Source organism: Typopeltis vanoorti, chromosome 24, assembly GCF_054136105.1.
Source record: "Typopeltis vanoorti isolate ZY-2024b chromosome 24, IOZ_Tvanoo_1.0, whole genome shotgun sequence".
NCBI classification, from domain to species: domain Eukaryota; kingdom Metazoa; phylum Arthropoda; class Arachnida; order Uropygi; family Thelyphonidae; genus Typopeltis; species Typopeltis vanoorti.
This window is the reverse complement of record NC_143572.1, coordinates 5,402,244-5,429,697: the sequence shown is the minus strand read 5'-3', so window position 1 is coordinate 5,429,697 and position 27,454 is coordinate 5,402,244. Positions and strand designations below refer to the sequence as shown.

Genomic DNA, 27,454 nt, shown 5'->3' with positions numbered 1-27,454 from the left:
TATGTCAATCATTTGTGTCTTCTCTGACAATACAATCCCTTTTCTGTAGAGAGTAGGGATTGTATTGTCAGAGAAGTTTTAATTTACCCATAATGTGAACCTAGGAGCTGTATTTTGTTCAACATGAAATGAAACAATCAAATAACTTACAGAATAAAACTGAATATCCTGAATTGTGAAAAACGATCAGAAAATGTATCACAGAAGAAATATGAAAATTCAATTGTAAATTCATACAACAATCAATTGAAAATAACCGTAGTCTCAAAAAAGCCAAACAGTAGCAATAAACAGATGATTGCAGTCAAACTACAAGATGGGACTATAACCAGAGATAGATATGTTATAGCAAAAAGAATTGAAGAATTTTGCTCAGTATTATATCAGGATGATGATTTAAATGAAGAAGAAAACTATGAAATAGCTGAAGTACAACAGATTCAACCAGAAGACATTATGTGGAAGATCCAAAACTTGCAAAATAAGAAAGATGCAGGTGAGGATGGAGTTATAGCTGAACTTCTAAAAGCAGAAAGCAGGTGGAGAAATGATCTACAAAATCTTAGCAAAACTATTTACCTTATGAGGGTGGTCTGAAAAGTTCTTGGCCTCTACCATAGATGGCAACACTATCAGCAATAATTTTTTTCCTAAGTTGGTACATCTGTCATAAGCATCCATGTGAAATTGCAAGTCATTCTATCAAGTAGTTTGTTTTATACAGCTCTCTGAAGCAAAAGTGATGTCTGTAATCCCTTGAAATGGATAAAATTGAGTATCGTGCAGTTATAAAATTCTTTGTTAAAGAAGGTTTAACAACAAAAGAAACTCATTCGAAGTTCATAAATGTTTATGGGCACTCTTCTCCTTCATTTTCGACAATTAAGAAATGGGCTGCCGAGTTTAAATGTGGCTGTACCAGCCTTGAAGATGATCCACATGAAGGACATCCAAAAAGTGTAACAACACCAGAAATCATTGATCAAGTGCATGATATGGTATTGGATGACCGGCGAGTCCAAGTGCATGAAATTGCCGAGACTATAGCCATTCCAAAAGAACGTGTAGGATATATTTTACATGAATAATTTCATATGAAAAAGCTTTTTGCAAGAAGGGTGCCATACTTGCCCACAGCAGGTCAAGAATGCACTCGCATGAAAAGTTCTGAACAGTGCTTGGAGCATTTTAACAAGAATAAAAGTGATTTTGTGCATCGATTTATTACTATGGATGAAATTTGATTCACCATTACACACCACAATCCAAACAGCAGTCAAAACAGTGGACAGAAGCCGGTTGTTCAGCACCGAAGACAAAGTCGGTTCCATCAGCAGGAAAGTTCATGGCATCGGTGTTTTGGGATGATAAAGGCATTTTGTTTATTAATTATCTTGAAAAGGGTAAAACAATAGCTGGGGAATATTATTCCGATCTTTTAACCAGACTAAATGAAAAAATTCATGAGAAAAGACCCGGCTTGCAGAAGAAAAAAAACGATCTTTCATTAGTACAATGAACCTGCCCACAAAGGTGTTTTGGCAATGAGAAAATTAAGGGATCTGCACTATGAATTGTTGGAACATCCACTCTATTCCCCAGATTTGGCTCCCTCTGACTTCTGTCTCTTCCCAAAACTAAAACTCTGCCTCGCTGGTCAGCGTTTTTCTTCGAATCAAGAGGTGATTGCAGCTGTAGAGGGGTATTTTGCAGATCTTACTGAGAACCACTACAGGGACGGGATAATGGCACTGGAATTAATGTATTAGTCTTAAGGGAGATTATGTTGAAAAATAAAAATAATTTTGAAATTATAAATTCGTTTTTTAATTGTTAGGATGAGAACTTTTCAGACCACCCTCGTATGTCTGAAGAAAAATTATGTACCAAGAACATGGAAGGCTACCCTAATTCTGATACATAAAAAAGGTGAAGCAGAAGACTTGATGAACTACCAACCTATCTGTAGTTCTTAGGCTTTGTATGACTCTAGATCTAGCACAACCAAAAGAACAGGCAGGCTTTCGAAGTGATTTTAGTACAATGAACCATATTCAAGTTGTACAACAGATTATTAAATGTTGTAATGAATATCAGTTACAATTATGTTTTAGTTTTATTAATTAAGAGAAAGCCTGTGATTCAGTATAAAAATTTATGCAATACTTAAAGCATTATGAAACCAACAAGTGGAGGAGCGGTATGTCGGGACCATCAAATCAGCATACCCCAATGCCATAGCAGCAATTTATTTTAATGGAAACATCTTTACTGTGGAAATACAGAGAAGTATAAGACAAGGTGACACAACATCTCCAAAATTATTCACAGCATGCCTAGAAGAAATATTCAAACTTCTTGATTGGGAAGGGAAAGGTCTGAAGATAAATGGAAGATATTTAAGCCATTTATGCTTTGCAGATGACATAGTTACTTTATTTCAACTACGCATTAATTACGGACTTGTATCCATGAACTCCAAATTGCTAGCAAAACAGCTGGCTTAAAGATAAACTTAAAGAAGACCCAAGTTATGTTCAATAGCTATGTGCAATCAAAAATAATAAAAATCAATAATGATGAAATTAAACAAGTAGATCATTATATATATTTAGGACAACAGATATCAATAGAACAAAATATCATGGACGAAATTAAAAGATGCAAGATGCTTGGGTGGAAAGCATTTGAAAAATTACATTTGATATTCAAAAGCCAACTACCATTATGCCTAAAGAGAAAAGTTTTTAACCAATGTTATTCTTCCTATATTAGACTGTGAAACATGGACACTAAATGCAAAGGAAATTCAAAAATTAAGAACAACATGATTTAGTATGGAAAGAAGTATGCTTGATATCACAAGACTGGATCACAAAAGGAATATGTGGATAAGAAATCAAACCAGTCTTTGACATCATAGGAAGAGTGAAACATCTAAATTGGCAATGGGCTGGGCATATTACTCAAAGACAAGATCAATGATGGACAAAAGAAGTACTGGATTGGATTCCACAAGAGTCAAAACGACTTAAATCATGATAGATTGATGATATCATCAGATTTGCAGAAGTGATATGGGGAAAGGAGAGAGCCATGGACAGACAAATTTGAAGTAATCTTGGAAAGGCCTTCATCCAGTAGTGGATCGACAATGGCTGATGATGATTTATATAAATATTTATAAATGTATTTTAAAAACTGATAAACACCTAGAACATGGTTCTACCTCAATTCCTTCATGGTGATTATCACAACTTTTGAACACACCCTCGTACATTCCTTTTCAGCTGAAAATACCACATAACTGACAATCTTCCAGGTCAAGCCAACAAGATGCCTCTCCCCCCACCCCTGTAGGAGACAATGTCACTATCTTAAATACAGCCAAGTCCTCTGAAGCTATCACCAAATGGAGCACTCTTGTATTCACACACAGTTCTCTCCATTACATAATTTCTCAAATAATCGTCTCTTATCAGCTATATAAATTCCATTTCCTTCCCTCCCAAGAACCATTCCTGCTTTCACTCTATGTCTCCATAGTTGAAGTACCTTATAATAATGACTCACACTGAACTTATTGTGCTACTTAGCTGATGTATGCCATCTGCATTCTCCCTTGTGCCACATGGCCTATAGCAACAACCAAATATATTTTACATCCTGGTGGTTTCCACTTTAATTCTTAATCTCACACTAACTAGTCTCAACTGCTCTTAGCATTCACATTTTCCTTCTTCTGTTCCCTCTGCCTTATCTGATAATATTATCAAATAAGGCAGAGGGAATCTTTGCATTTTACCCCATGACTATATCATTTTATATCAATCAAAGTCTTGCAAATGCTTATAAACTTCTGACCAAATTGAACTAACCTAAAGTAAAAACTTCTCTCACCCCTCCCACTCATTTCAGATACTTCTGGCATTAGTATATATGAACATCAGTATCTCATTTGGTACACTCTCCCTCAGTCCTTGTGTTGTCAATCCCACTCAATTTCTGAGCCTGTAGAGGTACAACATTTGATCATTTTTCTACTCATTTTCTTGATGGATACCTGCACCATGCTTTCCTGGAAACCTCACTCTAACAACTCTAGTTTCCCTGAATGCTGTCCCAAACTCTCACTGAACAATACTTTCTTAAAACACCTGACTCCAGATGCAAACCATTGGCCTTGCATAAGTCCTTCTGCCAATCGATTTAAACACATTCTTATGCTTTTTATGTGGAATAAATTTTTCAGTGTACATTAAACAGTATGCTAGAATTGATAAAGACAGAATTTTAAGGAGTATTAAAAATTCTTGAAGGTTAAACATTGAAATTAGATCTATTATGTAACAGTGTTCTAAATCACTCAATTCAATGACACAATTTCCTAGAGTAAGAAACTTTGTGTATTGATGAAGAAACACAAAGTTTCTCACTCTAGGAAATTATATTATTAAAATGTTATAACATATGAAGATAAAAATACCTTTTCTACATCTTCTTCATCCACTTCTAAATATTCTCCTGAAAATTCAAGCTTTACACGAACTTTTCCTTCTGCATGTGAGCCTGCATTCACTAACTGAGCAGCAGTGAATCCATGTTTATATATAACCCAAACTTTTTCTGTTTGGAGCCATGCTCGTTCAGCAGCTAGTTGCTCATCTGACTTTGCCTGATAGAAAAAAAAAATTATCAAAATTTTATATTCACATAACTTTAATGGAAGCAAACACATTCTTAAAGGTTGCTTACTATACAGCTAAAATTTAAATATAGGAACTGCATGTTAGTTGCTAATAATCTTATTAAATTTAATGGCAAGAACAGTAACATTACTCACCACTTCAAAATATAAAATACACAGTGATTAAAGTAATAAATTGAAGAATTCAAGGAAGAGGGTTGGATTGTAGGTTTGATGAGCATAAAAATGTACACATACTTAACTATTTTCTGGTTATTCAGAGCAAAGTTATCAAACTAATCAAATAAGCTTTAATCACAAATAATTTGGCACAGTCACTTAGGCATCTTTTTCCTATGGCTCACAGTTCAAATTGAGCCTAGGCATCCTGGATTTGTTGCCTTTGGACAGTGTAATATGATATTATCATGACCAATGGTATCTATCCATTTTGCTCTTTTACCAAGAATGTTATCATTTATTGTATTCTTAAGTATGCTGTCATTTATCACATGAAAAACATCCTGCTCACTGCAACTTTTTGAACTTAAATATACCAGATATTGTGGGTTCTTTATAAAGTTTATATAACTCATGGTTGCATCTGATCCTCCAGAAGCCATTATCATTGACTGGGCCAAATATTTTTCTAAGGCTTTTCTTTCCAAAAGCTGAAATCAGATTTTCTATCCTTGCCATAAACATCCAGGTAATCATTTCGCATCCATAGTTACTGAGAAAAATGAAAAATGGAAAGGCTGTGGGAGCAGACCAGATACCTGGGGAAGTGTGGAAAAGTTCAGGCAGTGAGGGCGTGGATATGTTATAGGATCTGATGTGTAAAATAGCCCAACAGGAAAAGATACCAGAGGAATGGAGAAAAAGTATTCTCGTCCCAATCTACAAAGGAAGAGGAGATGTTCAAGACTATGGCAACTATAGAGGAATCAAGCTGATGTCACACACATTAAAAATATGGGAAAGAGTAATTGAAGCAAGGTTATGGCAGGAAACAAAAATTGGTGAGGAGCGGTTTGGATTTATGCCAGGAAGAGGGACAATGGATGCAATATTTGCGCTAAGGCGATTGATGGAGAAATATAGAGAGATGCAAGTGGATCTGCACATGGCGTTTATAGACCTGGAAAAGGCATACGACAGAGTGGCCAGGCTGGAGGTGTATGAGGAAGAAGGGGGGTGTCGGAGAAGTACGTGAGGTTGGTGAAGGAGATGTATGAGGGAACAGAAACTCAGGTCAGATCTAGTGTCGGCATGACAGAAGGGTTCCCTATTGTCATAGGGCTTCACCAAGGGTCAGCTCTGAGCCCCTACCTCTTTGACCTGGTCATGGATGTACTAGTGGAGGATATCAAGGAGGAGGCACCATGGAGCATGCTGTTTGCCGATGACATTGTTCCATGCAAATCATCCCAAGAGAAGCTTGAAAATACCCTGGAAGAGTGGAGAAAGGCATTGGAGGAGAGTGGCATGAGAATTAACCGGGTGAAGACTGAATATATGTCAACGGGGAGTGACGAGGATATTGTCATACGACTCCAGGGTGAAAGGCTAATTTCAGGAAAGAAATTCAAGTACCCTGGGTCGGTTGTCGAAGGAATGGTGACCTGGATGAGGAAATACAGCACCGAATAACATGCGGTTGGATGAATTGGAGGAAGATGAGCGGGGTCCTGTGCGACAAGAGAGTGAGTTATAAGAGGAAAGGAAAGCTCTATAAGATGGTGGTGAGGCTGGCGATGCTCCATGGTGCAGAGACGTGGCCTATAACCAAGGCACAGGAGAGGAAGATGGAGGTAGCGGAGATGCGGATGTTGAGATGGATGAGTGGTGTGACAAAGAAGGACAGGATAAGGAATGACTACATCAGAGGGACGGTTAAGGTGGGACCAATTGGCAAGAAGATACAAGAAAGTAGGCTGAAGTGGTTTGGACATGTTGAGAGAAAGGGTGAGGAGCATGTTGGTAAACGAGTGGAGTATATGGAGTTGGAGGGAAGGAGGCAGGCCCAAGCTCAGGTGGAGGGATAAGATGACAGAGGATCTTAGGGAGAAAGGATGGAGTCCAAAGGATGCTCTGGACTGGAGAACTTGGAAGAGGAAGGTTAAAGATTGGTGCGCCGACCCCTTTTTAACATGGGATAAGGCAGAGTGAAAGAAGAAGAAGTAGTTAATAACTAGGCAAATTATCAATTTATATATTTTTACTTTGGTCTTGCAATGAATATCTTTTGAAATGAGTACACATGAGAGAGAGAGAGAATAAAAAGCCCAATTTAGTTAATGAATTCTGCTGGTTGGCTAGTGATCATTAATACCAAAATATTTAAATTGTTCCACTTTTCTATTTCAGGGTTCCCAATTAGTTAGCTGATTCTGCACGGTATTAAGTATTATTTTGGTTTTTTATTGATTAAATTTTAGCCCTCTCTTCTGCTAATTTTTCTAGTTCCAAATATATGTTTCTTCTGCTTTTTTAAGCATAATCATCAAAGAATAAATCAAAATGTAATAAGGTATCTTTTAAGCATGGTCACTAGTATTTCCAAAGGATGAGGATTTCCTAAATCCTCAGTAATTTTTTACATCTTAACTTATTAAGATTCGGGATGTTTTGTATGGCATAAAAAGTTTCTAATTATTCTAAGTTTGGAAACTTTGGTCTAACAGACAACTAAATTTGTTCTTACAGATATAGCATTTTTACAATGCCTTTGTTGTAAAGGATTTTGCAGTTAATGTTTGAGTTCTCGTGTGACTAGGATGTCCAAGAATAGTAGGCTATGTTTAGTTCCAATTTATGGCAGATGTAATTATTGGGTTTGGATTATGTAAATATGTTAAAAGTATGTCTAATATCTTCACCCAATGTTGAGAAATAGAAAATACATTCACATAGTACATAATAAAAAAATTTAAAGTAGATGGGATTTGGCACTCAATGTCTGAATAACTAATGTAGGAGTTCAAGAGTGAGGTGAGGAAGAATAGAAATCTCAAAGCCATGCTTTTGATCTAAATGTGGATTACTTTATGACAAATAAATTGGCATGAACAAAAAATTTAAGTTACATACTACTTACAAGCAATTATTTAAACTAGCTGACCTATTTTTCAAAGAATGAAATCTATCTATTAGCAGAAATTTATAGAAAATGTCAATGTAAACTCTTAGCATCCATAAAAAGAGAAAAACTAATTATCACATATTAATGAAATATTCAGAATGAAACTGATGATGGAAATACAAAAGAGCAATGATAAACAAATGTGAATAAGTATGGGATGAGGGTAGGGTACTTGGTAAAAAATGGAAAAGTTGAGAAAGGAAGTAGAGCACTTAAGAACTGAAGTAATAAGAGGCAAAGAAGATATTAAAAGTTGATGAGGAAAAAAGTGCAAGAGAAGAATGGAGGTGTGAGGATGTAGATGTTCTTGGTGTGACTTTTTTCTCACATCAGCAACGTAAGCTATAATTCACCATAAAAACAGTTACAAAAATTATGTCAATTCATGCTATAAATAATAAGTCAAAATAAGAAAATATATAAGAAAATTGTAGTCAGGAATAATATAAAATTAATAAATAAAAATTATTTTTCTTTAAAAGAATGTATATAAATTTATACATAATTATAATATTTAGTCTTTTGTAGAAATCACAAAATCTCCATGAGTGTATAGGATAGGAGCAGAGAGATTATTAAAAGCAGTCAAATAATGACTGCTTAAAATAATGTTGACAAAATGAAGGCAGTCGATTAAAATATGTATAAGCATGTCATCAATAAGAAAATTTATAAAATGACTACAAAGTATGGGGAGCTGAGCAAGAACAACTTTCTCTCTGCAAACCTTGCACAGCTAGACAGCCGAAGTTTAATTTCAGGTATAGTTGCTGTTATTCTCTCTATTCCATGATGTTCATTTTTTTATCTTATAATTTTTCTAAAATCTATGTAGGGGAACAGGCAGATGGTGGTATCTTAGGGGACAAGCAGACCTAGCTGCAGCATACGACCTCGTTTCCCTTGATCCTAGCGAAACTATGGATCCAACAAAGTCAAATATTTTTGTGAATTATGCCTCTATGAAACTTTGCAATCCTATCAAACATTTTGTGCCATGAGTTGATAGAGTTGGAAAATGCTGTAATAATATTCTGGAGAACAAACATAGTACTTATTTTCTCATATCACTTCAGGCCTCTGAAAAGCAGAGTGGTAATCTCATACTGAGCAACAAAAATAATCCACCAACTAACAGGATTCTAAGTAAACATTTGAGCTGGAGAGTGGAGCAGAGATGCTGTCTACTTAGTCAATGAAATCTGCATACTAAGAACATGCACCAGTGGAAGATGAGGATTTGGACCTAAGTCAGAAGCCATGGTTGGTTTGGGGAATTACTTACTATGTGAAGGTCTGCTCCTGCATTTTTTTTTTATTATTATGTTAACGTGAATCCTATCCACAAAAGGCCATAAACTACAGTACATTAGTTGTATGGGTGGGCTCAGAGTTCAAATAATCTTGGACACTACTCTAGAATCGAACAGCTTTTTTCCTTTTATTTATTTTTTTCACACCACTTCAGGCTGTCAACAAAAGCTGAATGGTATTTCAATGTTATACGGTGATCAGCATTCATTTTAATAAAATTATGGAGACTTTTTCACACTAGAGGTCAGGCCTGTAAAGTGGACCAAATTAGTGTTACTTTAGCATACTGTCTGAATTGCAATGTAGATTGTCTGTATGTGTGTGTGTGTCTACTCTATATATATATATATATTAAAAGATAAGCCGAAATTTGAAACATTTTTATGTTAAGTTTTTTGTCTTACCAGCCCGGAACTCGGGGAATTGGGCGTCGAAGGCAATAGGGGGGGGGGGTCGGAGCTCCCCTAGTGTGTGTGCGTGTATATACACACACACACACACACACACACACACACACACACACACACACACACACCCCAGATGAAAGTCAAAATGTCAGAATGTTGAAGTTATTATTCTTAACATGACAGTAATCTCCATGATTTTAACAAAATGAAAAATAAAATGCTCAATTGTGGGTTTTCAATAGACAATGAAATTCATCTACCACTAATCTAGCACTGACCTAACCGTTTGAAGAGCAATGGACAGATTTGAACAAGTTGTACAAGTTAGAAGTGGTGTCATGAGCAGAAAAGGGCAAAGTTTTTGGAGGTTGAAAAGGCAATGGATGCATTTGAGAGGAAATACTACAGGTTAGAGGCATAAGTTAGTTCAAGAAGATAAATATGATTCTGTACAGAGACCGAAGGTAAGTGAAAGTGAAGTGGGATCTTTCTTACAAGGAATAAGACAGGACTGGATTTTGATAGCACTGTTGTTCATCAGGTGCCACTGGAGAATGGCAGAAGAATGATATCTAGTGGTCAGTTTCATCTTTGGATGAAAATATGATGATAATATTTAAGAGGCAAATTTTCTTCATGACATTGAATTTAGCTTCCCCCTGCCTCCAGCTAATATAAACATCACTGTAGACAAATATTTGAAGGCCATTTGTGGTATTCTGAAAAGCTTGCTTAGACTGGAGGGAGGGGGGGGAGAGAAAGCTAAGCAAAATGGGGAATAAAAGCCTTCATTTCAGCAAGCATGATATCAAAATAGTAGAAAAAGTAACTGGAACACTGGGAAGGAAGAGTAGAAATTGTTGATCTAATCCTTTCCCTCTTTTTTTTATGTGAATCCCATCTATGAAAGGTTTAAAACACTGAATACATTAAATAAAAAATGAATACACCTAATGTACATTTAGAAATCATACATGGTACTCTTGCCACTTCAGGCATCCAATAAGCAGGAGTGGTGGTTTCACACTTGGTAATGAAACTGACACCAAAAGACATTCACAAGTATCCATACCAAACTAGGATTCAAACTCATGGCTTGTTAAGTGGTCGCAGAGATGCTATTCACATGGCCAACCAGGTCAAAATGCCAAAGCACATGAGCCTGACAAGGATGTTTAATAGAAAAAAAAAAGGAAGACAAACGAAGTTATGGTCTGAGTTACCATGAAGATAGCTGGTAATCACAATGTTATCTCTTTTCTTGGAAAGAAAATCTGGTGAGGAAGTGGACAAAGGTGCTGGGAAGATTATCTTGGTTATTCTAGTGAGGAGGTAAACAATTTGCATTAGATCAGCATAGCTGCAAACATTCCTTCTTGTTTGATTTGGAACTGGAAACTAGTTTGAACAATGGATATTGCTCAAATTCTCACAATGTCTCCACGGACAACAATTCAATTGCAGAAAATCAAGATTCAAAGAGGTGGTCAAATTTTGGAAGGTGTTAAAGACAGCAAATGAATGTAACGTAAAAGTTTAAGCCAGAGATTATCAAAAAGAGTAGATTCCAGACTTTATAATCTCTGGCATAGGATATCAGATGTGATAAATGATTAAATACCACTCTTATAATTGAAAGAATGATGCAGAGTGTAGTTTTCACAGTTGAGGTATAGCGGTTGCTGCAGCTATCAGTTGGCATTCTATTCAGAATAGAGGGTTTAATTTTGATGTTTGTTTGTTTTTTTTTTAATGTGAATCCCACCTATGAAAAGTTGTTATCTTATATTAGTATAGCAGGTGGACTAAGGATTAAATAATCCAGAAATCCTGATTTAGAGAGTAGGTTCCAAATTTGTTTTATCATCCAAGGTGACGAAATTCATCTACTACTAATAACATTTGTAAACATCCATATCGGTTGGTTAGAGAGCTAACCACTCAGCCAATTAGGTCAGCAATGCACATAATGTGTTATGGAAATGAATGCTGGATTATTATTATATTTATTTATTTTATTATTTTTTTTTTGTATGGATTTTTGTTCAATATTTGTTTGTGTATCACCTTTTTGTTATTAACTGTTGGGCAGAAGAGTGCGCCTTAGTTATCTTGAAACCTATCAGCTTTTTTCATAGTTATTCACTGAAAAAGCAAACACCACTTCACTGGCTATCCATTGCACTTGCTAACAAAATGCTATGAGAAAAACTTAGACGTCACGCCACCTGTTCACTCTAGAGCAGATCCTAAGGATTCTGACAATAAAATCGGGGTTCTGTAATAAAATTAGTTTTTGAGTTCTTATTAATAGTTTAAAATATGTATGAAAAATTTAGTAAAATAAAGTTTCAAAAATTTCAATGAAATCCGTTGAGTCAAGTGGTGGATGAATGAATCGAATACTTGCATTCTATTCTCCCACCACTAGTTGAATAATATTCCCTGATGAAATCATCTGTAGTGAGGTGGGATGCAGCATACGAGTAGGTGTATCGGTCAGACTGGTGATGTTTTGTATTACAATCATTTTCCGATTTATGTACTTTTCAAATAAAAATAAAGTGAGCACCATATAAATTTATAATATTATGATTGTGTATACCCCAAATTAAAATATCATGGATCACTGGTTGAGAGAAGGGGTTAAAAAAAAAAAAAAAAGTTTTGCATCAAGGAAAAGGGAAGTGTTGTTTGTCAATACTAAAAATTGACAAGTCATAAAAAACGTAAATACAACTCGAGTTATTTATTACTCAGATTCACGATCGCAAGAAATCCTGAGGCCTGATGCAGTATGTATATTATGCAATAAAATTTTATCAAATAGTTTGCTAGCACCAGTTAAATTGTGCACATTCTGAAATCAACCATTGAGAATACAAAAATTTTATGTTGAAAATGTTGACAGATAATGAAAGGGCAACAATGGCTTTCTACAAAGCTACCATATAGGGCTTGCAGGTGAAGCACATACAATTTCTGAAACTCTCATAAAAACCATGCATCAAAGATATTGTCCAGTGTATGTTCAATGAGAAATCCTGTCAACAAACTGATAAAATTTCTTTCTCAAATACTAGTTTCACACAGAATTCATGATAGGGCTGAGGATATTGAGTAGGAACTTATTTTAAGACTTTGGTCATGTGATGAGTGTGCTTTACAATTAAATGAGACAACAGATGTTGCAAACCTATCAATTTTATTAGTTTTCATTCATTATTACTATGATAATTCTATTGAAGAAGACTGTGAAAATTTACAAACCAATACAATGGGAGAAATTATATTTAAATATAACAATATATCATTGATTTTATCAAGACTCATGGAAAAAGTTGGGAGAAATGTGTCAATGTATGTAGTGATGGTGCAAAGTCAATTATAAGACCTGTAAAAAGGGCAGCAACACAAATTAAAAATGTTGTTAAACATGTACGAGTAGTTACCGTGTTCTTCACAGACATGCACTGGTTGCTCAAATATCCCTTCAACTTTTAAATCTACTTTAGATGAAATAGTGAAAATTATTAACTTTATGAAAACACGACCGTTAAAAACAAGACCATTCAAAATTATACGTGAAGATATGGGCAGCCAACATACCTCTTTGCTGGTACATACTGAAATTAGATGGATGTCATGTGGTATAGTTCTTGTCAGATTGTTTGAATTACAAGAAGAACTCGCCATAGTCTTACACAATGACAAATTTCTATTAGCAGATATATTCACAAAATTGAATGATGTTTTTCTCTCTTTCTTCAAGGAAAAAATGAAAATATTTTCAACACTAAAAATAAACTACAATCATTATTACAAAAGTTACAATACTGGACAATGGCTGTTAAAAAAATTAATATGAATCCATTTCCAACTTTAAATGACTTTTTACAGAAATCAAACTGTGAAATTGATGAGGAAATCTGAAAAGAAATTGTCATCTAAAATCAACAAATATGGCATTCAATGAATATTTTCCTCTACTAAAAGATGGCAATAACTCTTGGGTTTTGAATCCTTCAACATTAAGGAAAAGCCAGAGGAACTGCCTACTTCAGAATATGAAAATCTCATCAACCCGACATCAAACAGCCAAATGACAGTTAAATTTAATGAATTTTCATTAAACGAGTTTTGGTGTAGCTTAAAAGAAGAATATCCAAATTTATTCAAAAAGGCAATTTGTTGTTGGTTGCCGTTTAGTACCACATATCTCTGTCAAAGTGGATTTTTGCTCTACACTGTGACAAAAACAAAATACAGAACTAAGTTGGATGCCACTCCTGATATTAGAATTTAGCTGTCCAATTAAACTAAATTTTGAAAGAACATTGAAAGAAAAGAAAAAGTTTAATCCTTCACATTAATTACCCATTTGAATTAATATTTGCTTTTTCAATGAATTATTTTTGATTTTTTGAATTGTTTTATTTATAATCCACTAGTCTGGGTTCCAAAATTTTTTTTTATCAAGATGAAAGGGTTCTGCAATTAAAATAAGTTGGGAACCAATGCTCTAGTGTCTTACTCTAAAGGTGACAATTTGTTTTCACTTCTGACATACTGTAAAATAGATATACCCCTTATTTAACTCAATTGAATCATTTCTTTTCTATTTACCAAATTGTAAACCCCACACATGGAGGGAGGAATTGGAAGGCCGGGATATCATTAGTGCGTGGGAAATTGTAAAAGAATATTTGTTAGCAGCAATGGTAAGTTATATACCACAAGTGGAGAAAATGGAAACAGTAGGAGAGAGGGAATGAGAGAGATGTATGGGAGTGCTAGAAGAGGAGAGAATGAAAACAGTAGAAGAGAGAGGTATGGGAATGAAAGAAGAGGAGAGAATGGAAACAATAGGAGAGAGGGAATGGTAAGAGGTATAATGTATGGCGACTCAATGATCCGTGGTGTTCAAGATAGGATGCGTGAGGAGTGTTTGCCAGGAGGAACAATAGAAAGGGTGGCTATGGCAATTAAGAGAGGTGAAAGGGTGGATGAGATGATTGTGATGGTAGGAACAAATGACTTGAGTGGTAATGTAAGACGGGCAGCGAGAGATACGAGATTTTTGCTTGAGACTGTACGGAAGAAGACAGAGAGAGGAAAAATAGTGTGCGTGTTGCCTAGGTATGATAATGATGAGCTGAGCAGAAGAGCGGTGATATTGAATGGCATAATAGCGAGAATGTGTAACAAGAGAGGACTGGTATATGTGGATGCTTGGAGTGCGTTTGAGGAAAGAGAGGAGTTGTATGCGAGAGACCGTTTACATTTGAATGAGGAAGGACGTAGGCATCTGGAGAGAGATTGCTGTTCTGAAAGAGTAAGTGTGTCCCAGGGAGGATGAAAGCAGGGGTTGCCTCTTGTGGGAATGGATACTTGGGAGAAGGGAGACAATGTCAGGTAACACTGAGCCCAGTGGAGTCTAGAAGGAATAATGCTGGGTATAGAAACAATGGCATTTATATGCTGTATACTAATGCCAGGAGTATCCGGAATAAGGGAGTGGAATTGGTGGCACAGATAGCATCAGCCTGGCCAAAAATTATTGCGATCACTGAGACGTGGTTGACAGAAGGGGATATAACAACAGGAATAGAAGTCGCTGGGTATAGCATTTTTCGTCAGAATAGGAGGGGAAAGAGTGGTGGTGGGGTGCTGCTTATGATAAGTTATGACCTATGTCCTCTAAGAGTGGAGAATTTGGAAGGAAGTGAGACAAATGATTTTGAGAACGTATAGTGTGAGGTAGAGGTAGGCAAGACAGGATATTTAGTGAGGTGTTGCTACAGACCCAGGAGCACAGAGGATGGGGACCAGGAGATGTTTAGACAGCTAAGTTTAGCAAGTGCAAGAAAAATGATTGTTATGGGAGATTTTAACTACAGTAATATAAATTGGAGAGAGAGGAAGATGCATGTAGCAATAGGGGAATGGAATTTCTAGAATTCTTGAGGGACAAATGTCTTAGGCAACATGTAACAGAGGGAACAAGAGGTTCAAAAGTTTTGGATTTGGTTATAGCATCAGAAGAGTTGATAATAACCGAGTTGACATCTCTCCCACCAGTTGGAGAGAGTGACCGTATGGTGTTGACTTGGAAAATGAATAGACATGCAGGAGTATCAAAGAGATGGGAACTTATGTGGAATTATAAGGCAGGTGATTATAATAGTCTTAGACGTCAACTTCGGGAAGTTTCATGGAGGGAGGAATTGGAAGGCCGGGATATCACCAGTGCATGGGAAATTGTGAAAGAATATTTGTTATCAGCAATGGTAAGTTGTATACCACAAGTGAAGAAGAGGAAGCAATTTGGAGTAAAGTGGATGACAAACAATTTTAAACAGGAATTGCATGCGAAAAAGAGGCTATGGAAGAGATATAAGGAGACAGGTGAAGAGATGCATGAGGAATATAAGACACAGGCCAGAAATTGACTAGTGTGGTAAGGAAAGCGAAACTGGAATATGAGAGGAGATTGGCCCTAAGATCCAAAAAAAAATCCTAGGGAATTTTTTAGCTATGTGGCCAGTAGGAGGAGAAATGACTGTGGAAGAATGATATTGTGATATAAAAATGGGAATAGAGTGACTGATGCAGAGGACATAGTGGAATTGTTCAATGAACACTTTATTGGAGTATTTCATCCTAGAGGAGTCAGTTTTAATGCTAGAGGGATAGGACTGGTTCAAGGTCTGGAGGTACAGGAGGAGAGCGTGTTTCAGATACTGAGTACTCTGGATGTTAGTAAAGCTGTGGGACTGGATGGTATTTCACCACGAGTTTTGAGAGAATGTGCTAGGGAATTGACAGTACCTTTAACGTGGCTTTTCAATGAAAGTCTGGCTTTGGCAAAGGTGCCCAGGGAATGGAAGGAAGGTAAGATAGTGCCATTGCATAAGGGTGGTAACAGACTGGAAGTGTCTAATTATAGGCAGGTCTGTGTGTCATCAGTAGTTGTTAAGATCTTGGAGAAAGTAGTGAGGGACCGTATACAGCATTGGGCAGATGAGGGTAATGTTATCTGTGAGAATCAACATGGATTTGTGAAATGACGCTCTTGTTTTAGCAATATGCTAGCCTTTTATAATAAAGTTAGTAGAACATTAGATGAGGGAAAGGCATACTCTGCAATTTTCTTAGACTTGGCGAAGGCATTTGACAGGGTGCCACATGATAAGCTGATATTTAAGTTGCAGCACATGGGTCTGGATGTCAGATTGGTCAACTGGATTCAGGATTGGCTGTCTGATAGGTATCAGAGAGTTGTGTATGGTGGAGCAGTTTCCAGGAGGCAGAGGGTTACAAGTGGGGTCCCACAGGGCTCAGTACTAGGACCTATATTGTTTAACCTTTATATCAATGACATAGCCAGTGGATTGCAGGGGGATATTCAGTTGTTTGCGGATGATGCGAAGCTGGGAAGGATTATTAGTAATAGTGCAGATGTGGTAGCCCTGCAAGAGGATTTAAATAAGCTAGATAGATGGGCAAATGAATGGGAGTTTCGGTTTAATGCAGCAAAATGTAAGGTCTTGAGGTTTGGGAAACATCGATGGGATGCTGCATACTCTATGGGAGGAGTTATACTGGAGGAAGTTGGGGAGACAAGAGATCTGGGGGTTGATGATTGATAGAAACCTGAAGTTTAGGGGACATATTGCAAAGGTGGTGAAGGTAACACAGAGGATTGCTGCTATTATGAGAAGGACACTGACCTGCAGAGATAAGAGGGTTATCATTCCGTTGTATAAGTCTCTGATCAGACCACACTTGGACTACTGTTCTCAGCTTTGGTCCCCAGGATTTGAAGGGGATAAATTAACTGTGGATAGGATACAAAGACGGATGACAAAGATGGTTTCAGGACTGTACAAGGATAGTTATGAGGATCGGCTGAGAGAATGTGGACTGCAGAGTTTGGTGGATAGAAGAAGGAGAGGTGATATGATTGAGACTTTTAAACTGTTGAGAGGTGGTTACAGGGTTGACACTGGGGAGTTCTTTCGCTTGGTTGATCAGCAGGAAGGAGTGATGACAAGAGGCCATCCCTGGAAGTTACGAAAGGAAACTGTGAGCAAGAGGGTAAGGAGTGGTTTCTTTGTGTGGAGGGTGGTTGAGCCGTGGAATGCATTGCCTGATGGAGTGGTGGGAGTGAGTACGGTCAGTGAGTTTAAAGAGTGGTATGATAGACTTTGTGTTTCTCAGGGGGGGACCTCCCCTCGATGAGTCTTGACAGACTTTATGTCTTGGGAAGGACCTCCCTCAATGAGTCTTTTGACTCCTTGGAGGCCTGAATAATAATAATAAAGTGAAGAAGAGGACACAATTTGGAGTAAAGTGGATGACAAACAATATTAAGCAGGAATTGCATGCGATAAAGAGGCTATGGAAGAGATATAAGGAGACAGATGAAGAGAAGATGCATGAAGAATATAAGACACATGCCAGAAGAGTGACTAGTATGGTAAGGAAGGCAAAACTGGAATATGAGAGGAAATTGGCCCTAAGATCCAAAAAAAATCCTAGGGGATTTTTTAGCTATGTGGCCAGTAGTAGGAGAAATGACTGTGGAAGAATGACATTGTGGGATAAAAATGGGAATAGAGTGACTGATGCAGAGAACATAGTGGAATTGTTCAATGAACACTTGATTGGAGTATTTCATCCAGAAGGAGTAAATTTTAATACTAGTGGGATAGGGCAGGTTTGAGATTTGGAGGTGCAGGAGGAGGAGAGTGTGTTCCAAATACTGAGTATTTCATCCTGGAGGAGTCAGTTTGAATACTAGAGCAGTGGGTCTTTTAACCTTTTTAGTGCACCCCCTTGAAAAATGTGTTTCTATTTCTTTATTTAGGAAATTAAATCTATTGAAAGATAATTTATTTATTGAAAAATAAACACATACATTTACATATACATACAAAACAATATCTCCATTTTTAATGGCTATGTTGTTGTCTATTAAATTAAAGAAAATTAGTATTCGTTTCTGCGTCAAACCACTTCATTAACATTCGTACTCAGAGTATGCAAACACGTGCACGTATCAACCAGTTTCTTATTGTACTGCATGTACTGGTAAGTGCAATGTGCTGAGGCAAAGGTAGAGAGGATAGGAGTGGGGGTCCCAAAAGTCGATGTAGCGTTTGCTAGTTTCTCACAGGTGGTAGTTTCTATCGAAAATTTAGAAACTTTTCTCGCACCCCTGAAAATGCTTTCTTGCACCCCCAAGGGTGCACACAGCCCAGGTTAAGAACCACTGTACTAGAGGGATAGGGCAGGCTCGAGGTTTAGAGGTACAGGAGGACAGTGTGTTGCAAATACTGAGTACTCTGGATGTCAGTAAAGCTGTGGGACTGGATGGTATTTCACCATGAGTTTTGAGAGAATGTGATGGGAACTGACAGTGCCTTTGACCTGGCTTTTCAATGAAAGTCTGGCTGTGGGAAAGGTGCCCATGGAATGGAAGGAAGGTAAGATAGTGCCATTGCATAAGGATAGTAGCAGACTGGAAGTGTCTAATTATAGGCCAGTCTGTGTATCATCAGTACTTGTTAAGATCTTGGAGAAAGTAGTGAGGGACCGTATACAGCATTGGGCAGATGAGGATAATGTTATCTGTGAGAGTCAACATGGATTTGTGAAGGAGCGCTCTTGTTTTAGCAATATGCTAGCCTTTTATAATAAAGTTACAAGAGCATTAGATTAGGGAAAGGCATATACTGCCATTTTCTTAGACTTAGCAAAAGCATTTGACAGGGTGCCACACAATAAGCTGATATTTAAGTTGCAGCACATGGGTCAGGATGTCAGATTGGTCAACTAGATTCAGGATTGGCTGTCCAATAGGTATCAGAGAGTTGTGTATGGTGGGACAGTTTCAAGGAGGCAGAGGGTTACAAGTGGGGTCCCACAGGGACCAGTACTGGGACCTATATTGTTTAACCTTTATATCAATGACATTGTCAGTGGATTGCAAGGGGATATTCAATTGTTTGCAGATTATTAGTAATAGTGCAGATGTGGTAGCCTTGCAAGAGGATTTGAATAAGCTAGATAGATGGGCAAATGAATGGGAGTTTCGGTTTAATGCAGCAAAATGTAAGGTCTTGAGGTTTGGGAAACATCGATGGGACACTGCATACTCTATGGGAGGAGTTATACTGGAGGAAGTAGGGGAGAGAAGAGATCTGGGGTTGGTGATTGAAAGAAACCTGAAATTTAGGGGACATATTGCAAAGGTAATACAGAGGATTGCTGTGTTAATGAAGAACACTGACCTGCAGAGATAAAAGGGTTATCATTCTGTTGTATAAGTCTCTGATCAGACCACACTTAGACTACTGTTCTCAGATTTGGTCCCCCAGGATTTTTAGAAGATAAATTAACTGTGGAAAGGGCACAAAGGCAGATAAAGATGGTTTCAGGACTGTACAATGTTAGTTATGAGGATCGGCTGAGGGAATGTGGACTGCAGAGTTTGGTGGATAGAAGAAGGAGAGGTGATATGATCGAGACTTTTAAACTGTTGAGAGGTGGTTACAGGGTTGACACTGGGGAGTTCTTTCGCTTGGTTGAACAGTAGGAAGGAGTGATGACAAGAGGCCATCCCTGAAAGTTACAAAAGGAAACTGTTTTCAAGAGAGTGAGGAGTGGTTTTTTTTGCATGGAGGGTGGTTGAACTATTGAATGTTAGTTCATGCTTTTAAAACATTTCCAATATCTCCTCTATTCCCAGAGAATCAAGTGACCCTACATGATAACATTATTCTCAATAAATAATTGAGAATATCTACTGTTCTACCTTCTTTTCTTTCTGACCAATTCAAAAGAAAAAAAAAAAAACTGTAATACATAAATATACATAAAAAAAAGTAAGCCAATATGGTCTGCTCTACTCCCAAGAATATACTTGTTGCTAATCAGTGCCGCACTCAGGATTTAATGTGTGTGTGGGGGGGGGGGGGGGGGGGGGGGAGTTGAGTATACTCAATACCTATTGTATACAAGCTATGACTGAGCATCTGCAGTGGTTGCCAATACATGATACCCGTGATCTCCTCTGGCTCGGCTTGGGCAAACGAAGTAGCGTCCGAGCACTACTTAGTTCGCCTTGCGTTCATAGTGGCCAGGATTCCCGATAGCTATAGAGGATTCCCATCTTATGTGACTGCTAATTTATAAGTAGCATAGAAATAGAAGACATGACACAACATATTTTTAAAAAAATGAATTTTAATTAGGAAAGGATTTTTGGAAATTTTTCTATTGTTTTTTCCTTGGCCCCTTTCCCTGAGTGAGCCAATGTTGCTAATAGGCATTAACAAATTTACTTTAATAAAAAAAAGTGTGTGTGTGGGGGGGGGTGAACTACTGGCCTCAAAAAATCATGGTCAATCATATCTGACCATATTTTTTATGCATTCCAGAAGGTAATGTGAATATCAAAATAGGTGGCATTACAATTAGCAAACATTCACTGTATATCCATTTGCGTCATCCAGTGGCGCACCCAGAGGGGGGGGGGGGGCCAAGGGGCCCGGGCATCCACCAAAGGAAAAAACACTAGAAAAATTTCCAAAAATCTTTTCCTAATTCAAATTCATTTTTTTTTATTTATGTTGTGTGCTACTTATGAATTAGCGATCACTGCAGATGCTCAGTTATAGGTCATGCGATATGTAGTGTGTATTCGCAAAACGTCTACTCAACTCGGCCCCCCCCCCAAGGTTAAATCCTGAGCACTCGGCCCCCTCCAAGATTAAATCCTGAGTGTGCCACTGGCCTCATCTAACTCATTTGTTAATTTAGCACCTTTGCAACCTGCTTAATAAAATACAAACAGATTACTAAAACAAGACATCCTTAACAAATCCATACTGTCCTTCTAGATAAGCAGGGCCGCACCGGCCATATGTGCAATGTGCGCGACATACATAGACGCCAGGATAGTAAAGGTGCCAAAGAGAAGGAAATACTTAAAAAAAAAAAAAAAACGTTTTTTTAAAGTGATTTTTTAGGGGGGGTGGGATAGGGGTGCCAACTAAAGTTTTGCACACAGGTGCTGGACACTACTGGTGTGCCCCTGTAGATAAGGCTTCAAAACCTACAAAAAGCTTCTGCAATACTTTTATCACCATTCTAGAGATACTTACTGGTCTATAGCACCTACATTTTTCCCTACACTACCATAGTGCAAATCAAATAGTCTTAATCCTTTTTAGATTTATTCCATTTCTTTGTAAGCTGATACATGTTGAGATTCAAACAACCAGATTAAGGGCATTTCTTTTGCATATTCTCTTATCACTTTATTGATATTCCATTTAATCCCACTTCTGTATTTGCATTAAAACATATGCAATATCTCTAATAACTCACATTGTTTCATTTAGTCCTTGCACAGTATCAAGAACTTCATGCTTTATCTGAAATATATCATGGAAAAATGACTGCTCAACATAATCAAGGTATGACCATTACTTTCCTACAATCTATGCTTGCTCAATATTGTTATCATTATGCAAATATCTCCATAGAATCAAAAGACACATTGTAGGAGATCCATTATTCACACACTAGCTACACACATCATTCACACAATACCTAACATACCTCTCCTTAAACTCATTCACTGATGAAGCACTCACAATCACCTCCGGCAACCTTTTCACCATCCTCCAAGTAAAAAATGTAGTTCTAAATGCCCTTGCTAACCACACGCTTTACATAATTTCCCTGGAGCCCTCATCCTCTCCCTTCCTGCCATGTACTGAAAAAAAGCCTTCAGTGTCAATCCTATAAAATCCTTTTAAATAACTTTTATGCTTTCATCATGGCTCCTCTTTTTCACCTATCAGCTAGGTTTTGAAGCTCACAGACAATCAAAATATTGTCATAGGGAGCATTCCATAGACCTGCCACTATCTTGGTCATTCGTCTCTGGATCCTCTCCACCACTTCATCCCCACGGATATAGTCAAGATGTGGCCTTATTAATACCTTATATAGGGGAACATTAACATCTCTATCCCTGCTTGTTAGTATATTGTTCAACAATCATGATGTACTGTTTTGGCTACCATTGCAATATGCCTTCTAAAATTTAAATCTCTGTCCACAATAATCCTCAACTCCCTGGTCCCATCAGTTTCTTTCCTGCAGTTCAGTTCCATCAATATAGCATGCAGCTCATAATCTCTTCTTCTTCCCAAAGTACATCACCTTACACTTGGCCAAATTAAAAATGCAGCCATTACTTTTTCCCATAATGCTAGTCTATTTAAGTCTTCCTGCAGGATCTTTGTGTCACCTTAATTTATTATCACTGTTCCCAATATATTGCATCATCAGCAAACAGCTAAATATTACCTGTCATTTCCTATATCAGTGACATACAAATTAACGACAGAGGACCAAGTACTGAGTTCTGTGGTACATCGCTAGTTATCTACTTTCCCCTGGACTCAACTCCTCCATAAACCACTCTGACATCTGCCCTTCAGCCACCCTTTAATCCAAATCATCAAATTTGTATCCAACCCCATTTGCTATAATTTATACAAGAAAGTTCTATATGGAATCTTGTCAAATGCCTTTGCAGAGTCTAGCAAAATCACTGAGCAGTCATTTCCCTTATCCAACTCCATTGTCACTTTATTATAAAACATCAACAAATTACTAAGGCAAGTCCTACCCTTCACAAAACAATCTGACCCTTATAGGATATAATAATCCCATCCACCCAGTCCTGAATTCTGTCTCCCACCAATTTCTCCAATACCTTAACCACCACTGCTGAGATGCTGATTGGCCTATAATTTGCTACTTTTGTCTAGGAGCCTCCTTTATGTAGTGGAATTATTCTGCCTTTGGTAAAATAATTTCCATTCCATTGGTACTGTAACAAAAGGGTGTTGTTTTCCTATACTTGTATTGTAATATCTTTATTCTCTTATATCTCTATTCTTTAGCTTTATCTTTATTCTATATTACTAATTAGCTGTGCGCGTTTTTTCTCTCGTGACCTTTCTCACTTATTCTGTTACATACTAAGTTTATCCACCTTCTGTATTTACTAGTCGTATGCCTAAGAACACTGAAAATTTATTTGTAAGACTGCGCCATCAGTGTTGTTTATTATCAGCAGAAGACTAAGTAATATGTCCAGTAGATTTCTCTCTCTCTCACTAGCATGAGTTCCTTCAACAAAGTTTATACATACAGTCATGGTTCTCTAAATACTTAAACTGCGCTTTTATTACCTTAGTTGTTTCCCGCTCACAAGTCCGATTTATTTAGGAACAGTGCAGTTGTAAAATTCTTAAAGATCAAGCAGCACTCTATGGGCATCTAAATAAAACACATTTATTTACAATAAATATAAAGTACATAAATTAAGTGACAGGGAGGTTACTCTCTCTACCTGTCCTTTAGACTTTAGCATAAATTAAAATCCTTTCTTCAACTAAATAATCTCTTTAACTCTAAAACTTACTTACTCTCTGCTTACAAATTCAACTTATTAAACTTCTAGTTTACTCGCAAAGAGGTTAGTTTTTACAAATTACATGTCAACTTCTAACATGCCAATGGACTCTCATATGGACACTTCATATACTATTAAACTAATTTTCTATTTATTACTATTAAACTAATTCTTAACAGTCCATAGACAACATATCGCCCAGATTATAAGAGAAAATATACACATACAAAGAGAAGTAACTTACAGAGGCTCTGTATCGCACATTCAATCAAGAGTCTTTTAAAGTCTTTATGGCTTTTCTTTCATCTCGAGTCTTAGGTTTCCTTCAGGAGTATCTTGCTACAGTGGTATCACTTCAGGATATTAGCGGGCTTTTGGACTGCAATCTGCAGCACTTGAATAGCACATATACAAGAGGTTTCAGCATACGGGAAAATTCTCCTCTGGGTCCTTACTTCGGGAACTTCTGCTACTAATCGCTGATGACTGATCTGGCTCGCTTTGGTAACAGTGCTTCGCCTTTTGCTCTCTCGGCTCTCCTCTTTAGTAACTGGGGCCTTGCCTCTCCTCTTTTCTCTGCCACCACTGCTCTGGTTCGGACTCCGCTTACAGTCTGCAGCTCGCTTCCGCTCTGGTTCTGACTGCATCCAATGACTCTCTGCTGACGCTGGAAGCCCCCCTCTGCTCGGCTCTGTTTCTTTTTATTATGCCTTCTCTAAGACCTCGCATGAAGGGTTATAACCCCCTAAGAATTCAGCATGACTCTTTCATTTTCTTTTATGTTCAACCTGCTCTTTGTTCTCACCCACACTCTTTTGATCGTAAGTTGCTGGCCAGCGGCAAGTTGTTTGAATCTTTTAGACTGACTTTTGGAGGTGTTTATGCACAGAGCTTGTAAGCACTTTCTCATACACAAAATTCATAAACAACCTTTCTTATGCCCTCATAGAGAGCTATTACACAATGTTCCGGCGGCAAAACATTGCTTCTGTTTTTAACACTCTAAAATATTTCTTGTTAAAGGAATATATACAGTTAGTTTCCAAAGGGTTATTTACAATAATATCTAGCACAAAATATACAGAGACACAAACGAGGTTATTTACCGTTCTCATGGGACTTGATATGTAAAAATTTGATGTAAAGCGCTTTGATATTTTTAAGCTACATCGAGTTTTTACAGTACCTTCTCAGTACTGAGGCTTAAATTAAACAGCTTGGTCAGAGGAGCTGATAATTCCACTGCACAAGGCCAATATGCCATCTAATCCAATGGTTGTGTTCACGTTTAGGTTCTGCAATATTTTAAGCAACTCCATTTTTTCGACCTCTATTCTTTCATCAGTCAAAGTCAATAGTGGTGGTGTTGCACTTGGCAGTGCAACACCACCACCTATATGGTACATCTCTGCAAAATGCTTAATCAGTAATTCAAATATATGGTTTGCTTCTGTTACCTCTCCAACATCAGAACTTTTTAAACTCATCTTTCCACAGTTATTCCTCCTTTTACTTACCACATAATAAAAGAATTCTTTAGGATTTCTTTTGACATAATCAGCGAGCTCTCTCATAATTAGTTTTGGCCTTCCTTACCATTTAGGTCATTCTTCCTGCTGTGCTCTGTACTGCTGATCCTTTTTTTTTTTTTAATATATATTATTATTACATGACACCTCCAAGGAGTCCAAAGACTCATCGTGGGAGCGCACCTACTCTACAACTCTATCTCCACCACTGAATCCACCAACTACAGTGAGCCGCATCATCTACACTAATGCCATCTACTGTCTACCACTAGTATTTTCACAGACAATCACAAACATTCATGCCCACGGTGGGATTTGAACCCACAGCCTTTGGGCTGGAGAGTGGATACTCTAACTACTTGGCCAACCAGGCAATATATATATATATATATATCAAAAAAAAAAAAAAAATCAGCTAACGCCTTTTTATTCCCGTATATACGGGAGTAGGCGAGGCCATTTAGCCCTATCTAACTTTTGGAGACTGAGTGGGCAGGTCAATCTCCACTGGTACCCAATCAGAGACAGATGGCCCAAAGCTATCACTAATTAAGCGGTACGCAGTGAAGAGAGACGGCTCAAATGTGCCGCCATCTCGTGGTCTCTAACCCTAACACAATATATTTAATGTCTGAAATAATGTGGGTTCTACGGTCGATTTTCTTGAATTTACAGGACGAAAAATCCGAGTTTCCGGGAGGAAAAACCTGCTTGCCCGTGCCAGAGATCGACTAACTCGGGAACCGGTCGAAAAAAGGCTTAGAAAAATTTCCTCTAGTCGCCGACTAGACTCGAAACCAAGACTTCCTTCGTGCGGCCTAGCGCGGTGGTGTGCAAACGCCACATCCACTGAGCTACACAGGCTGCATATATATATATATATATACATGGTGAGGAAAAAAGAAAAAAAAAAAAAAAAAAAAAAAAAAAAAAAAATTATATATATATATATATATATATATATATATATATATTTTTTTTTTTTTTTTTTTTTCCTCACCATGACTTTTTCTTTGTCTTCAACTCCTGCTTAATAATATTATTCATCCATCTAACTCCAACCTGATTTATCCTTCTGATTCTGAGTTTTCTTCAAGTACCCCTTGACAACCTCCCAGCACCAACATCTCTCCCCTCCAAATTCTTATGCCTTTCTTATAATTCCATATATATCCCTAATTAACAGAAAATTCTGCATGTCTGGCAATCACTCAGGTCAAGGATACATGAATCACTGTTCCCATTTGGAGATAGAATAGCTAGATTGGTTACTGCTCTCTGATGTTGTGATCAGATCTAGCACTCTCAAATCTCGTGTCACCCTCATTTAAATACTGCCTCAGGTAATTATCTCTCAGCAGTTGTATAAATTCCATTACCTTCCTTCCCTGTGGCAATTATTCCTCTCAATCTATGCCCCACAGTTAAAATCCCCCATAATTACTTGGCTTGTACTCATTATGCTAATTTGCCAATGCACATCATCTACATTCTCTCTTATACCCCATGGATTATAGCAGCAACCAATTACAAATTTTATCCTGTCGGAGTACCTAACACCAGATAGCCTCAAATGAACTGTCCTCTGCATCTACAAAAATGAATATATCTGTCACCGCAAATAAAAATTTACTGACTTCTTTGTCATAATAATTTGCACTGTTAGCCCCAACCATTCCAAAATTTTAGGTAGCATTCTTGACTATGAAAAGATCATAGTATTTGTTTGAATCCACACAATGATATATAATTTTAGTGAAAAAAAAAATTTATAATTTATCAACCTCAGCATAATTGACCAAGTGTTAAATTCTGTACTGATTTCAGAGAAAATTGAAATAATGGTAATATACTCAAATCAATTTA

At 37.3% G+C, this 27,454-nt stretch overlaps 1 protein-coding gene across 1 annotated transcript in view; it reads right to left on the bottom strand.

The window, feature by feature from the left end:
* The window catches only part of Mhcl (Myosin heavy chain-like), a 719,798-nt gene that overhangs the window by 672,733 nt on the left and 19,611 nt on the right, over window positions 1-27,454 (bottom strand). Inside the window, exon 3 of the mRNA XM_090414205.1 lies at window positions 4,487-4,675. Within this exon, the coding sequence (XP_090270331.1) occupies window positions 4,487-4,675 (189 nt within the window). The remainder of the gene's footprint in view (window positions 1-4,486; window positions 4,676-27,454) is intronic.